This window comes from Panthera pardus, unplaced genomic scaffold, assembly GCF_024362965.1.
Source record: "Panthera pardus isolate Hobbes unplaced genomic scaffold, ASM2436296v1 HiC_scaffold_27, whole genome shotgun sequence".
In the NCBI taxonomy this organism is placed as follows: domain Eukaryota; kingdom Metazoa; phylum Chordata; class Mammalia; order Carnivora; family Felidae; genus Panthera; species Panthera pardus.
The window spans coordinates 110,079,963-110,097,081 of NW_026526843.1; the positions used below are offsets into that span (position 1 = coordinate 110,079,963).

A 17,119-nucleotide genomic window follows, 5' to 3' on the forward strand; every position below is an offset into this window, starting at 1 on the left:
GTACGATTTCAGTTCCGTGTCTGACGATCCCCCTTATCGCTAGGTTTTGGAAATTCTAATGTTCCAAGCGGGGGAAGACTTTGTTTTCCTTCCCTGTGGTATTTGAGCGTTCAAAATAAAACTTGTCTAGTATGAGTCTTTTTCCTTTGCCTAAAGCTGCGTGATTTAGAGCGTTTAGGGGCCCCACAAAATGAGGCATGTAAGGGCAGGGAGAATAGTGGCCAGAATAAGGGCCCAGGACCACCGTGTTGGGAGGGAACGGCCTCCGGGCCCTGGTGGAGGATGGCAGGGTAATACTTGTTGTAGCCGGTCCTGCCCTAACCGGCCTGCTACTTCAGACAGGCCGTTTTCTGTTTTCTTAGCACAAGAAGCCTCACATAATACTTGCCTCAACTATCCCACGGCATTAGTAGGAGCCCGAAAGGAACTAACAGAGGTAAGCAAAGCAAAAGTTTTGAAATAGAAAGGAATGCCACACAAGCTGGTATTCCATTTGATTCACGGCTGTTCTCTACTAGGAAAGGGACATCCCGGGACAACTTGGGACAAGAAACCAGTTCATCAGCCCTCGCCTCTCCCAGCCTCACCACACCCGCACTGAAGGAGCACAACACGCTCCGCTCGAGCGGCTGCAGCTGAACCGGGACCAGGCGAGCGCCTTGCTGGGGCTGGCCCGCTCCGCGAGGAGAAGGGAGGCGACTCTGTGGCTCTGCCCCGCACAGGGAAGGTACAAAAGGCGAAAGGGAGCAAACTGGATTCACTGCGGCCTATGAGGCGCTCGGTGAGGACAAGCAGACTCTTAACCCCACTGTACTGGAAAGCTGCCTTTCGGTTAGTCAAGAACGAAGCCTTTCTGTGAGGGTCCTTAGAGCTACGGGTCAGGATTTCGATCTCTGGGATTAGGGAAGATGAGGGAAATGAGCCACTATCTCTTAGGGTGAGGCACGGCGAGGCCCCTTCACGCAACCTGTGTGAACCCTATAGTCTCCTGCTTCCGTCTACCAAAGCGTGGCCTTCTGTTTTCGTCCCGGGGAAGACACCTTCCCGGAGGCTTCGAGGTCAGACGCATCCTGGGAAGAAAGACTGCTCGGGGCAAGGATGTCTGTGATGACATCACCAACAGTGTTAGCTCACCTTCCCATCGTGGCAGATTTCATACCCTTCGGGCTTACATTCGTGAGACCTGATGAGCATCTTCAGCTGGTATCTATTAAGAACCTTGGAGGTGATATCTGGTCCAAAATAGCAGCCCCCTCCTCGACTTGTGTTCGGGTAACAGCCTCTTTTGCCTCTGGGATCACTCCACAGAATATCGATGACCTTTGAACAACAAAGCAGGTTAGGCTGCTATTTACAAGTGAGACTCTGTCGTTCTAGACTTCGACTTCTTTGCCAGAAATATTAACCCGAGTTATCCCAAAGTCTAAGTGTTCCTCATTCCTCCTTCAAACTTGTTTTGTACTCCTCTCCTCCATGGATCTTTTCCACGACAACTGCAAGGCCCACAGCCACCACAATCCCTTTCTGCTTGCTCGTCCCCAACAACCAATGTACCAAGAACAAGAACCAACGCAGCAATACTTAGTAGCCATGGAGAATCGGCCCTTGCCTTTGTCTGTCTGTCTTTAAAAATCTCATCACGATTGTTTCACAAGTGCCGAATCTACCAATTCACGATTCTTACATGAGATGCAAGTTCTCTTAAAAGAACTTCGTTGTCCTACTCCAAAGAGAAAGCAGCTCTCCACAGCGAACACACGCTAGATGGTCTTTTTTGTTTTAATGTTTATTTATTTTTGAAAGAGGAGGGGAGAGAGAGAATCCCAAGCAGGCTCCGCGCTGTCAGTGCAGGGCCCGACTCTGGGCTCAGATCCACAAACCGTGAGAAGGCGACCTGAGCCCCAAATCAAGAGTCGGACACTTAACCGACTGAGCTACCCAGGTGCCCCCACATTACATATTCTTAATACGTTCAAAGAGATAATTGGGTCTCCCAGCTGTGGCTCTGGCCCTGGCTTTTGTCCTGTTGAGCAGATAGCATGAGGAAGCCTTCTTCCCCACCACAGATACAGATAAGAGTTCATCCAAGAATACTTCCCTAAATCATCTCCTTCACTTTTTGGCCCATTCATAAGAACACTCTCAGTTTTAGCAATAAATTCAGCCACCGACTGGTTTCCCCAACGTGTCCTAAATCCGCAGGTATTTTATTAGCATCACATTTCCTTCTGGGGCTGAAAGAGGTAAATGCAGGCTACATGATGCCCAAGACTGAAGATCCAAGTTTCTAAGAATATTTTTCATGGCTCTGATCTACATATAATGTTTCTTTATTTAAACTCCTATAGGAGCTTAAGCAGCAGTGAGAAAAAAAAAATAGCTGTGTCACTAAAGCTGTGCAGCCTTGGGAAAACTCTCTGGGTCTCAGTTTCTAGATCTTTTAAAATCAGCAGTTTGGGGGGCGCCTGGGTGGCTCAGTCAGTTAAGCGGCCGACTTCGGCTCAGGTCATGATCTCGCGGTCCGTGAGTTTGAGCCCCACGTCGGGCTCTGTGCTGACAGCTCAGAGCCTGGAGCCTGTTTCGGATTCTGTGTCTCCCTCTCTCTGACCCTCCCCCGTTCATGCTCTGTCTCTCTCTGTCTCAAAAATAAATAAACGTTAAAAAAAAAAATTAAAATCAGCAGTTTGGGCCAGATGACTTGTAAAGTATCTCCAAGTTCTAACACACTATGATTCTACGAGTCCATGTTTTGTGGGCATGAAGAAACCATGCATCTTAAGTTCTGCAGTTATCCAAGCAGGTCCAAGTGAGGTCTTGACGAGAGGACCAGAAATGGTTGTCCCGGTAAACTTGACTGTACACCCATTCGTAGGTTTGGTATTGAAGGGGGGCTATAGATCAGTGAGGAAAAAGACAGCGAGCTGGAGCGAAGAACGGAACCGGTAGGAGAACTCTGGAATGACGAGCACCTGGTCGGAACTCGTCGAAACCCTCCATCAGGCCAAACCAGACATTTGTGCCAAGTTTTTGACGACTGATTGAAGTGAGACTTAAAACCACCCGAAGAAGATTCAGACCAAGATTCTCCTCTCTCCCCCTGAATGCCAACGCTGAATGCCAACACTGGCACAATCCTGCCCTTACAAATTAATACACCGGAGCCCCTTTCCTTGGCTGGTGTTTATGTCAAAACCAACACTTGCGTTGTCACATCTGGCTCTTACACCATGAATTCCTGTTTGGGGGTCCCGATTTGGCCTTTAGTGTAATGAAGGCGGAAAAATGGAACACAAGGAACTGTGCTTGTATGAGGAAGGGATTAAGTTGTAAATTCCTACATGAGATGCAAGCCATTTATAGCTAAAATTACCCCTGGGAAACCTCTGAAATTACCCTTAAAGCACACTATACGTGATTTTATATATACAATCCTACACAATAATATGGATGTGTGAACATTTTATAGATGTAATAATATGTAATGTGATAAATAACATTTGTGAAAATAAAATTACATATACTTTTCTCCTTTCTGCCATATACATATAGTTAAAATGCACAGAAGTTAAACGTATGCATAACGAACTCTGTTGAACTCAGAGAAACACTGGCCAAGGACTTAGGTCTTCGGCTGGCACCTGTGTCACCTGAGGCAAATCATTTAACCTAGCTGAACTTTAGTTGGTTCATCAATGAAACGAGAAAGACATATCAAGAATTCATTTTTCTTTGACTCAAAGTCAAAGGGGGGTATGAGCTTTATAGAACTAAAGTTCTTCAGAATCATCCCTTACCAGGCGTGGGCATTTCTTTTTTTGGTCTAGAATCCATTCACTTGACGAGGTTTACCCAGACTGTGGCTGTAACATAGACTTGATTCTAAAACTCACAAACAGAAAAAGGACCCTTTGTGGGTGAAGCAGATTCCTCAGAAGAGACCCTCGCTTTCCTTCCAGCAACATCCTCCCCTCTGAAATGCAAGGGCCTTGTGAGTGGTAAGCGCATGAAACAATAGTTATTCGCAATATCCCTTCCTGAAAATGTTCAAACCGAAAATTGGAAAAGCTTTACAGAATGACAGCTCGTATATGATCTGGCCAACAAAAATCTCTTCGTGCCTCGGCCTTCAAACCTCCTAAATCCAAAATGAATCCAGCAAGAAATGTCCTGTGCTTGTCTGCAGCTCTCAGTTATCCAGTTCCCAAAAGCACGCTTTGGGGGAGAGTTAATAGCTGTGGAAGGTATATCTAAATGCCTCTCTTCTAAGACACGAATGCTATAGATTCACCATTCTTTTGCATTTTCCCCTTAGTGACGTATCTTCCTTCCAGCTTGTGAACATCTTTTAAAGGCTGCGCTCAGCCCAAACCCTCCGGCAGCACCTAAATCACTTAAGATGCCTACTCCCTGTGTACCCATTAGCCACACTGGATGAGAAACCGGAGAAGTTCGTCTCCTTCTTGAGACCTGCCCCCATCATTCCGAAGCCATCTTTCCCTTCGGAAAAAGAGCTTGGGCCTTAAAGGCAGACCTGAGATCACATCCTGCTCTATCACTCAGTGACTAGCCAAGTGACAAGCCATCTCACTCTTGGGAGCCTGCACAATGAAGCTGACTACTCCCACTACAACTCTGTCCCCCGCCTCCGGTTCTCCGGATACCCCTAAACTTGTTCTGGTTTTCTTTTTTTTCCATAGAACTTTTCACTTAACATCTTATATAATTTACTTGCTTTACTTACTTAACTCCTCTCCCTAGAATGTAAGCTTCACAAGGTAATACATCTTTGGTCACTGATATTCCCAAAAGCCTACGACAGTGCCTGATACATAGCGGGTGTTCAGTAAATTCTTGTTGAATGAATGAATGAAGACTCACGCAGGAAATAAATAATTGCAACTATTTTTTAAACCTCTCTGGTCTTCTTGTTGCAAGTCTGTCTTAAAGGAAGAGTGCCACGTTTGTCTCTATAGAAGGACTTAGCTATGAGTACGTATCTCTCCCACATCTCAGTGAACATAAAACCCAAATCATAGCACTCTGCCAAGAATTATGCACTTCTGTGAGTATGGCACAAATAAAGAGCCTATGACCTTTATCATAACACAGCTCATAGATATTAAGAAATAAAGTGCGAAATCTGGTTTTATCCGGAAATTTCAATTCTAGCTAACTGAAGTATGCACACCCACTTTGTACCAGCAACTGAAGGAAGAAAATTAAGAGTACAACCGAAATTGTTAAAATATCGGGAATGAGATTCTGGTCCATTTTCCCCTGTGTCAACTCTAGTCATGTACATGGAGTCTGTAAGATGCCTCATTCCTAGAGATGGGGTAGTGGGAGGTTCAATTACAGAATAATGCCCCCCCCACACACACTTCTTAAAGCTCCATCCCTCTATAATTCTAACTCATCTAGGCTTCCAGAAGCCACACTTTTCCTTTTGTGCAACTCCAATCTCTTTGGCATCATCCTTTTTATTTACCACAATCCTAGGAGTGCTTGTAATAATCTTTGGTCTCTGGAATTTGGATTTCAGAATCTAAGGAGGCATCCTTTCCTTGCTGCCATAGGTTGCCTCTTGTACTTAACTTGATTTTTTTTTTTAATACTTTGAATGCACAAGCCATTAATGAATTCTATTTCTCTCGTACTACCCCTTCTTCCACCCCCTCTCTATCCTCCCACCTCTCTCTTCTCCTCATCATTAGAGGATATTTTACATCAGAAATCACATTTTAGTCTACATTTTGGGAATCAAAGTATAAGAGTACAGAGTCAAGAAATAGGGGCTTCTTGGGGGTAAGCAAGTGGAAGAGAAGAAGGCTGATGGGTCCATGATACTAGGACAGAATCAGGGAAAGGGGTAGATGAGAAGAGCCCTCTTAGGGCCTCAAAGATTGTCGTACCCTGCCTCTGCAAAAGAGACCAAGTTTCATGGGATCAGATTGTGGATCTGTTTGTGAGCCCTGGGACATTGTTAAAAACAATAGCACAATCAGCTCAGAGCCTGGAGCCTGCTTCAGATTCTGTGTCTCCCTCCCTCTCTGCTCCTCCCCTGCTCACACTCTGTCTCTCTCTGTCTCTCAAAAATAAGTTAACATTTAAAAAAATTAATTTTTTAAAAATGTTTATTTATTTTTAATAAACGTGGGGCTTGAACCCACGAACCGCGAGGTCATGACCTGAACTGAAGTCGGACGCTCAACTGACTGAGCCACCCAGGCGCCCCTAAACAACTCAATTTTTTAAATGAGCAAAGGATCTGAATAGATATTTCTCTAAAGAAGACATAAAGGTGGCCAATTAGCACATGAAAAGATGCTCAACATCATTAATCACTAGAAAACTGCCAAAAAACCACAACAAATCAAAGCCACAATGAGATTCCACCTCATACCCACTAGGATGGCCACAATCAAAAAGGATAGACAATTTGTTAAGTGAGGATATGAAGAAACTGGAACCTTCATCCATTGGTGATGGAGATGTAAAATGGTGTAGCCACTTGGGAACAGTTTGAAGTTTCTTAAAATGTTCGACTTAGAATTATCTTACGACCATACAATTCCACTCCTAGGTATATACCAAAGAGAAAGGAAAACGTATGTCCACACCAAAACATGTCTGTAATGTTTATAGCAGCATTATTCATAATAGCCAATAAGTGGAAACAACTCAAATGTCTACCCACCGAGGAATGAATAAACAAAATGTTTATTATAGAGTATTATTTAGCAATAGAATATTATTTAGGATATTGCTTAGCAATAAAAAGCAACAAAGTACCGATACATCTTACAACATGGATGAACTTCAAAACACTGGGCTGAGTAAAAAAAAAAAAAAAAAAAAAAAAATCCAGACACAAAAGATCACCTGTTGTATCGATCTATTTCTAGAACATGTCCAGAACAGATAAATCTATAAAGACCAAAAGTAGATTAGTATGGGATTTCTTTTTCAGGGGATGAAAATGTTCTAAAATTAAATTGTGGTGACAGGTGCACAACACTGTGACTGCATCAAAACCATTGAATTAATATACTTTAAATGAGTGAATTACATCTCAATGAAACTATTAAAAGTATAGTGGCGAATTCCGAAAGAAGAGTATGACCTGCTTATGAAGGTCAGTCACTTTCCTGTGTACATATTATAAGAGACAACATCATCTATGCCACATCTTCGTTGCTACTTTGGTGAATACTCTGATTACCTACCTGTTCCCATTCATGCTTTGTTAACTGTTCAGAAAGGGATGTACTCGTTTTGACTTCCCGAGGTAAAATAGTGGCGTTGAATTTCTTTTTCTTCAAGTTGGTGTCAGGGTCTCCATCTAAGGGGGTTGGTGGCATCAGCACAGATTTCATCTGCAAAGCAAATTCCCTCTTTAGTCGAACCCCAGGTTTCGTGTGCTGCACGCAGAAACTTCAATGCGAGCCGCCACTCTGTCTATATCGTTGTGCCTCGACCCAATGAGAGGCACATGATCACCTTTTCCATCTCACCTACCACTTTCATCTCGTGGAGCCACTGATCTCTGTAAAGTGGGCCTGTTACATTCTGTTGGTACATGTTTTAACCAGAGACATGGCCCTTCAGGGAAGGTTTCCCATTCGAGTTTCTAAAAGCCCCCAGAAGCACAGATGTCAGTGCTAGACGTGTCCTGAGGTCTGATCACAGGAAATGCAAGTTGCGAAGGGAAAACTCGTCTCCCTCTGAGCCTTCACCTACACATGGGGCTAAGAGAGAATCAATAGGCTTTAAATTCAGAAATGCCTCTCGAGAGGGTGGCTGCCTTTCACATTGTTGTTTTTTTCCAGGAGATATGGGAGAAAATACATCTGTGTTCACAAAAGTTCTCCAAAGGGATGGAGAAAGCCATTCAACTTCAATGCCATGTAATTCACAGTCTGACCCTGCCAGCAACTGGTTATGTTCTCTAATCCTAGCAACAAAGGTGATGCATCCTTCGGAAAATAAAATGTCTTTCTGATAGTAAAATGACTATTACAATCCCTTCTGTGTTCCCTTACTTAAACTAAGACTATAATTTTGTACTTGTTTCTTTGTAACACCATACGTTTGTATAAAACAATTGGAAACAACACTTCTGTTAATGGTAGGCACTTTGTCTCTTCTATAAACTAGGGTGTATACGAAATCTTACCTTCAGTTTTTAAAAATAAAATTGAATCTTATTCTAAGATCTTGTCATATTGAGATGTTTGGAAATTCAATCTCAGCTATTATCAGTGAGTCCACAGCCTCCCCTCCCATCTCTCCCCAGAAAATATCCCCAGGTCCTGAGCAGGGCACAATATTCTGGGAGGCCGCTCTCGACTTGGGTCCATACAACTTCTGATAAGCTCACTGGGCAAGGCCACATGGTCTCTTGTACATGTGGCTTTGATGTTTTCAAGGCTACTTGGGATCAAGATACTTTGCCCCAGCTCCCCGCTAAGGTAGCACACCATCATCTTCTCCTGGGAACCCTACTAGCCATCCCTTCCTACACCCCCTGCCAGGGAGTTTAAAGAATACTAAACCAGAGTTTTATAAAATCTTCCTTCTCTGTCCCTCTGATCGACACCCTCCAACCCACCCACCTTACAAAATGCCTTTAATGAACCTAGAAGGAGGTTGTCATCAGGTTCCCCCATCCTACCCCACTCTGTTAAAATTATACCACCGCAACAGGTATAAACAAGGAAACAGTGTCATCCCTACACTTAAAGGGTACTAAGGGATGGGAAAGTGGAGGCTGTAAACTAGACTTGAAAATCTACTTTTATATTTCATCTAGTAGAGTTCCAAAGGCTTGCACCTACTACTTTCATCACGGTTCAATTATATTTAATACAAGTATGTGCTTCCAGTTCAACCTCACTCTAGCAGGGGTAGAAGATACATGAAGTACACAAGTCAAATGTCTATGTTTAAAACCAGGCTTATGAGTAGATGGAACGATGATTCTCAAAAAAGGTGAAGTTTGAGGTTTCCTGAGAAAATTCCTGGCCCCAAAACTTCTCCCCAGCATATGTTTTGGTGACTAAAATGCAAACCTCAGGGGCGCCTGGGTGGCTCAGTCAGTTAAACATCCAATTTTTGATTTCAGTTCAAGTCATGATCTCATGGCTGTGGGATCGAGGCCTGCATTGGGCTCTGCGCTAAGAGCCTGCTTGGGATTCTCTTTCTCCCTCTTTCTTTCTCTGCATCGCCCCCCAACACCCCACTAGCATGTGCGCTCTCGCTCTCTCTCTCTCTCTCTCTCAAGTGAATAAACTAAAAAAAAGGAAAGGAAAAAGAAAATTCAAACCTCAGTTCCAAGTATCAGGAAAGAGAGGAGAGCGTTGAAGGAGAGAGCTTTGTGTTCAGAGCTTACTCTATGCTGTTTTCTTCATCTGGGTAATTATATTTAATCCTCCTAACAATTCAATATAGTAGGTATTTTTAGCTTCCACACACGGGTGCGGAAACTGAGGCTTAGAAAACTTTGGTGCCTTGCCCGGTCACCCAGCCAGGAAGTGATGGAAGCAGGAAATAGAGCTGGCTATGTCTGTGTGATGTCAGAGCCTCACGGAGTTTACTAGGTCAAGGTGGCTCTCACCTTAGGGTCTCCACAGACATAGGAATAGGCATTTCCGGGCCATGCTCTTAATATCTCAGAAAACTCTAGAGAGGGCTGACGGCTCAGACTAACTTCAGGAAAGGCAAAGTTTTCAATCTGATCGATTGGTGGTGGCTGCTTAGCTGCTTAGCGCTGTCGTCCCAGGGCGGGTGACGGTAGAGTGTTGCCTTCCTGCCATGTGCTTGCCAATATTTGACTGACAGAAACATCATGTACCCTTGCTCTTGGCTAAAATCACATCCAGTTGTTATGTTAACACTGACCGTCTCGTGTGGATCAAAATATTTTATTGGGTCGATTATGTGCTGATATCATGAGAAAGATGCCTTAAACGTAGGGTGAAAAACTTATCGCAATTGAAGTAATTCTGAGAGTAAAGGGGGGCACTACTAATAATCACACGAGGACAATAGGGTCAAGGCTGGGTCAGATTCGGGAGGAGGTATGTAAAATCACAACAGAATCAGGAAAGAGGTTATAAAGAAGTTTCTATACGGTTTCGTATGAGGTCTGCTCTGCTTTCGTCTTAAATCTCTTAGGAGATATCTAACAGTGATTGAGTATTTACTACAGCTTAGGGGCTGGAGCTATGTCAGTGAATTAGAGAAGCAGGGGAGGACAGTAAACAAACAGTACCCCAGTTCTTTATTCAATTCTGGTAACTGTTATGAAGGATATGTACAAGGGGCTTGAGAGCATAGACAAGGGGACCCGACCTAGTCTGGACGTCATGGAAGGCTTTCCAGAGGAGGGGTGCGTTTAAGCTGAAATTGAAAGGATGAGAATTAGCAATAATATTATCTTTCATATGTATGTAAAGGTGTGAGGGCTCCAGGAACCCGAGGTGAATTTCTGTCTGTATCAAACTAAACTCCAGCTCTAGACTCCACTTGCCTAGATGGGTGAGAAGTTGACTATCAGTCTTGAGGGGTAAGGGTTCAGGTTTCTCACTAAGACCATAGGATCATCTGGTTCCAGAGCTGCTTCCGGTCCTCATGCTCACGTGGCACCTCCAGTGCCCCTGGTCTGGGGGCTTCGGCCAGGCTCTGGTACAGGAGGAAGATAATTCCAGGCACTCTGTGAGGCCCAGCCAACGGGGCCCTTCACTCAGTGTGGGAGCTTGACAGGCCACACATAGCCTCTTGAAGGTTCTAGACATGTTCTTGCTCTGCTTCTGTTGTACTTAATATGATTACTCAGGTTTAAAATATTCCCCTCGCCAAATACCCTGAGCCATTTGAAAGTACAAGAGAAATCATATCAATTCAGAAATAAATTGCTGTACGATTCCATTTATATGAGGCACCCAGAATAGTCAAAATCAGAGACAGAAATAGAACGGTGGTCACCAGGGGCTGGGGAGAGGGGAGAACGGGGAGCTGTTGTTTAATGGGTATAGAGTTTCGGTTTGGGAAGTTGGAAAGTTCTGGAGATGGATGGTGGGGGTGTCTGCACGACAATGTGAATGTACATTATTAATGTGACTGAATTGTACACTGAAAAATGGTTATGTATATTTTACCACAACATTAATTAGAAATTTTAACTTCTAAAAATCAGGATTTGTCACTTTTAGAAACTATATAAAATGTCAACATTTCTTCATTTTCCACTTTCATCATGAAGTTAAAATACATATTTTTTCCGGATTTAGAAGTTACCCGTTTGGTTATTTCTCTTGCAATCACAGATTTTCTCAAAATTTGTACTGATCTCTGCAGAGTTACAACTACCAAAACACAAATGAATACAAAACAATAAGTAGAAAGAGGTATAAAACTCTGAGACAAGATTTATGTAAACACTGCTTCTTACTTTGTGTCTTTCTACGTGGTGGAGTAAATTCAAGTCTGTGGACTCTGATATCCCACCATGTATGACCAGGATTTCATTGTCAATGATGGTACCAATTGGGAGCCAGGTATAGACGTCCTCTAAGATTTGTAAGATTTGTTTCCCATGGATCTGTAAGTAAGAGCTTGAGTAAGTTTTGTTTGTCTGATAAGTTCAAGTTTATCACAAAATCAACAGTTATCATGCCATGCAAAGGGAGTCAACATGGAATAACTAACCCATCAGCATGCATTAATCCTGATACTTTTAGGTACTTTGATGGCTTGCTGACTCTGGAGAAGAGACCACCCCTCCCAGGGCTAGCTAATTCCTAGAAATCGGAGATGAACTGTCTTTCATATGCAGGTAGAGTGCCTTTCAACCAAATCAACCAATCCAGACCCCATGCCCCCAACCACCTCCGTTAGAGGGCTTTGGCACTCTAGGCCACTATTCCCGTGCCTTAATCACCCCACAGCCAGGTACCAGACAACTAAACACGGCCCCTATGCCCCAGAGCCCGCTGAAACTGTTCAAAGCAGCCAATCCTAAACCCTGATCCCTTCCCACAGAAACCAAAATAAAGGCTCTTGCCCACATTTTCCCCTCATTCCTTCTGCCTCCGGACCAACCCTGGTGCTTCCCCACACGGCCCCCCTGGTGCTGGGCCTGTGTTCTAGGGAACTGTGAGTAAAAATCTTCCTTTATGACAGTCATTTCTGTATCTGCATGTTTTCCCACATGGAGGAAAACAAATCCTGGGTACCTTTAAGACAACAGAGTATGTTCGTATCTATGCTAAAATTTACACAAAAGTCACAGTGAAAAAGCTCGGTTTAGTCCAGGAAGAAAATTAGTCCTCTACCATGGCCAGCTCTTGCTGCTGTGCTTTTACTGTATTGGCATGGAGCCTGACTAGTTTACTCACCACTCTTCCTAATGGCTCTTTTTTTTTTTTTTAGTTCTATGTATAAAAAGCAGAGAGGATGAAAAAAAAAAAAAAAGCATAGGAGTCTTACCTTATATTTACACAAAATTTCGTTTGTGAAGCCATACCTGAAAAAAACAATGGTATTTAAACGAATTAAATGTTGACAACTCCTACTTACGGGAGTCACGCCAAAAAGGGAGCCACTGACATCTCACCATCAGAAGTATCAAGAACTCCAGAAACTAGAGTGTAGTTGAAACTATTACTTACCCAAGTCTTTGCTAGGCATGATGGGAAAGAACAAAAGCAGCCGTCCCTACTCCAAAGGAGCTTATAGTATAGTTGGAGAAAGAAGATAAATTCTCATGAAACAATTACAAGGCAACTTAAGAGATATGTTGTAGGTATAGGATGTGTAGACGCAAGTTCTCAGAGACGTGTGCTATGGCAGCTGGGGAAACTGTGTGGGAGAATGCTTTTCATTGAGATAGAATTTCTCACAGGAAGGGGGGATGGGGGAAGGGACTGAACAGAGACAAAGAAAAGCCTAGAAGATAGTAAGTTGGCTCTTTGTACTCTCTCTGATAGAGTTCAGGTAATGGTATTCAAGATTTTCAAGAAACTGTCAGGAATTTTCATACCTGAACAGCAGTCACTATGGGAGCTTTAATGATGGAAATCTTTTTTTTATTGCTTTTGTTGCCTCAGGATTATAACATATATTCTTAAGGCCCAACACAGGGAAGTCAGCACACAGCATACTCATTCCAGGTTTCCATGCAAATCCTGTCACGTCAGGCTTCTACAGTGTCATGCTGTTTTCCGAGAGGAAGTCAGTCCTCACCAAAGACGGCTGTGTTGTGAAATGCAATGGATACCTTGCAATCTTCATTTTTCTTGCCCTCTCTGGAATACCAAATACGGTTGACTACACCATCCTTCTGGGAAGCTTTTCTTCTCTTGGATTCTGTGACAATAAACCCTCTTGCTTTTCCTCGTGCCTTTCTGGGTATTCTAAGTCCTTGGCAAGATTTTCTCTGCCTAGCCTCGAATGCTGGAGTCCCCTCCGATTCTGTCCTAGGTCCTCTTCTCCCCTCACTTTCTCCTGTGGCAATTTCATCCTTGCCTAGAGCTTCGGGTACTATCTATGAGCCACTATTGCAGGACAATGCTGTAGGCCACACTTCATTTCTGAGCCCTGGACACATACACTCAACTGCCTACTCAAAAGCACTTCTAATAACCTTAACCCAGACTGAATTGACCATTCCCTCTCATGCCAACCTTTTCCTCTTATCACGTTCCCAACATCTGTGAACAATGCCACTGTACTTCCCAATTCAAGCCTGGAACCTGGAGGTTACCCTTTATTCTCTCCTCTTTCAAGTCCTCTATATGACGTTACCAAACTTGAAATCATCCTTGCCTAAACTCCTCTTGAATCTGTCTACTTCTTTGCATCTCTATCCCTACAGCCCTAGCCTATGTGAGAGAATCCATCATCTATCTCTTCAACTACTTCCTAAGTGGCCTCCCACGTGCAAATATCTCTTCCTGCTGCATTTTAAAACACAAATTTTAGGATACTCTTCTATGATTTTTTTGCTGTCCTTAGAAAAAAGTCCAAATCCCTTTGCACGATCCAACCATCTCTTATGTCTCCAGTCCTATTAGGGACCGTCCTGTCTCTCAGTCGGTGCTCCTGCCCTCTGAAGTGCTTTCATATCTAAAAAGTCTTGTCTCAAGCTCTGCATAAATTGTCCCCTCGCTGTGGAATACCATTTCTCGTCTACCACCATGGCCCTTTCTGAATTGCTTAATTTATCCTTCAGGTCTCAAGCTAATGCCATACTTCTATGAGAGAACCCTCTGTCACCCCTCAGACAAGTTAGGTCCCCCACTTTACAAACTCATCACATTGGAAAAACCTGTTTAACATAAGCCTTCCCCACTAGGTGGAAACTCTGTGAGGGCAGAGGCCCTGTCTCTTTCATTAACCATTATAGACACTAGATAAATATGATTGGCTAACTGAATAAATGAAGGGCTATGTGGCATGCCCAAATAAAAGTATCGAGCTACATTATATATAATGGACCTGTGATGACAGTCTTGGATTATTTTTCATCATAGTCTCAGCATCTGCTTCCATAAACTGAGAGTCAGAATTGAAACTCTATACTCAAGCCAGGTGCCGGAACTGCCCCAGAGACAAAACTAATCAGTTGCTGAGCTTTCATCAAGGCATCCAAAAGCCTAGGATCAAAAGCATAAGGCATATCACATGTCATGCCTTCTACTGCCCTAGATAGAGCCAACTGGTAAAGGAGGGGTGGAGGAGGAAGAAAGAAGGGAAAGGGGAACATTTATCACCTACGGTGCCTTTCAGCAAAATTTGGGAAACCATTTAACCAATCTTTATTCCTCAAATCTCCAGTGATTCAGAGAGCTGAAATGCTATGTTACAGCTGTTCTCAAATATGTTTGTGAACAACTATGCCAGAAGCAATCACCGTGTCATAAAAAATATACACATCAGTGAAAAACACAGTACTGGTTTCTGAGACAACATCTGAGGCAAGCCAAAAGAGCAGCAACAGAATGATTTCATCTAAGCCTGCTCAGGGAAACTACCACATCGCCAAAGCTGGCCTAGCACATCCACCCAGGAAACCATTTGGCCTGTGATGGTAGTCATAGGAGGAAGAGAAAGAACATAGCAGAAGGGAGAAGCGGGGACAGAACTGGAAGCAAAGATGGGAAGAGGACTTCAGAGTAATTTATACTCACTCAGTAGAAGACCGAGGTGGTAAATAGAGGTAAGAATTGAGGTCTCCCTTGAGACTCCCCTCATCCCTACTTCTCTACACTCACCTCTAACTCTCTGCAAGGAACTAAACATGGCACGATTTTTCAGAATGGGAAACAACAGAGGAAATCTAAAGGCCTAAGTTACCTCAGATTCATCATAAAATCTTCATGGTTCCCTCTGTTCAAGTGCAGGTCATTGGGGTAGACAAGAAAACTCACAAACAGGATCATTAGGATCTCTATGGAATTTCTTCCTCGATCTACAAAATCCCCATTAAAAATATATGAGTTGCTCCCTGAGGGGAGACCATTCTGTGGAAGGAGGAGAGGGGGAAAAACAAGCAGTTAAAAGAATGTACTTTTAAAGTAAGGCTTTGTACCTAACGTCCCTGTGAATATGGAGAAAAGAGGCTGAGTTAGTTCCTCCACTGGGGAAAATCTGCTACCTTGAGCTAGTTTCACTCTTCCAGGGCAGGCATCTCCTACAAGGGACCTTGGAAGTGACGCATTAGCTTGAGACAGGAAGATTCCAGGCGTGGGGGTGGGGGATGGTGATTGCTCTTTCTACGCACTACCTACTATGAGTTTTCTCTGAAAGGAGCTGATTTTTGTCCTATCGAAAATGAATACTCCCATCTCTTCCTTCTCCCTTGAAAAGAGAGAAACTTCCACCCAAGGAAGAGCACCGAACCGAGAGCCCAGTCTTTCACTGTAAGAGGCCCTATGTTTCACTTCTTATGGCCTTGAATCCCTCAATTTGCAAAAAGGGGATGACACTATACCCACCCCCTTCCCCAGATCGAATGAGACAATGGATATGAAAATACTCGGTATGGATATGAAATGGATATGAAAATACTCTTGCTCATGAGCAAGGCTGATAGATCACCAGAACACTCTGATATAATCACGCCGGGTGTTGAGAGCTGGCAGATACTGTGACCGCTCCCCGACCAGGCTTTAATTATTTTGATTATCACTCCTGGACATGAGATAATACTTTTAAACACAGCGTTGGTACAAAAAATAACGGGGATCAGGACAAAGGTCTGGTCTTTATAATAGTTCAAATGTTCAAAAAATACATGACAAAGAGAAAAATGTAAGTACTTATCTACCCAAATGTACGTCCCCCTTCAGAAAAGTCACCTTCGGGAAATAATGTACATATTCTAGTTACATTAATCTTTTTCCAACTATTTTCAGAGTCCTCTTTTTTAGATTTCAAACTACAAAAGAAATCTTATTACTTTATAGTCACCGTCCGAGGATTTATATACATTTCAAGTTGTTCATATCAATATAATAGAAGTAGTTGAAAAAAATATAAGACAGGTTACAATATATGACTTACAATATAGGATTCCAAAAACCATCATGCAATGTCACATGTTCCGAAGAGAAATGGAAACAAACAAGCAAACAAGCAATAGTATAGTACCCTGGGCCAGAAATAAGAAGACTTATTTGCTAGTCCAACTTCATTATTTAATCTCTGAGCTACAGTTTCCTCATCTGTAAAATGGGGACGATAACTTCCATGCCTAACCATACAGGGCTACTTTGGAACTCAAATGAGGCTGTGTGTGTACAACTTCAGGAAAACCACAGAGTACCGTACAAATGAAAAGATTCATTTTATTCCGACCTCCACGTTATTTCTAATTTTAAGGTCCCGTTATTTTACATTTTCTAATATACTAATTCACATAACTTTATCACGGTAGGCTTAAACAGTATGAGCCAGCTGCAAAAATATAGGTTCCTGCTTTTCAAAACTCAAAGAAAAATGGAAGGATTCTGCAGCTCTGATACTCTTCCTTCCCCAGCCTTCACCTGGTGGGGATGAGTAAGCCAGAGGAATCTGAGGGCTGTTAGAGGCTATAGGCTCTCTTGGGATTCCAGGC

The 17,119-nt window shown here is 43.1% G+C and overlaps 1 protein-coding gene across 1 annotated transcript in view; it reads right to left on the reverse strand.

The window, feature by feature from the left end:
• PPEF1 (protein phosphatase with EF-hand domain 1) overlaps positions 1 to 17,119 on the reverse strand; it is a 107,943-nt gene that overhangs the window by 20,869 nt on the left and 69,955 nt on the right. The window contains exons 9-13 of the mRNA XM_019431696.2: positions 15,358 to 15,524; positions 12,490 to 12,526; positions 11,453 to 11,602; positions 7,227 to 7,376; positions 1,135 to 1,320 (exon numbers count right to left, since the gene is read on the reverse strand). Of these exons, the coding sequence (XP_019287241.2) occupies positions 1,135 to 1,320; positions 7,227 to 7,376; positions 11,453 to 11,602; positions 12,490 to 12,526; positions 15,358 to 15,524 (690 nt within the window). The remainder of the gene's footprint in view (positions 1 to 1,134; positions 1,321 to 7,226; positions 7,377 to 11,452; positions 11,603 to 12,489; positions 12,527 to 15,357; positions 15,525 to 17,119) is intronic.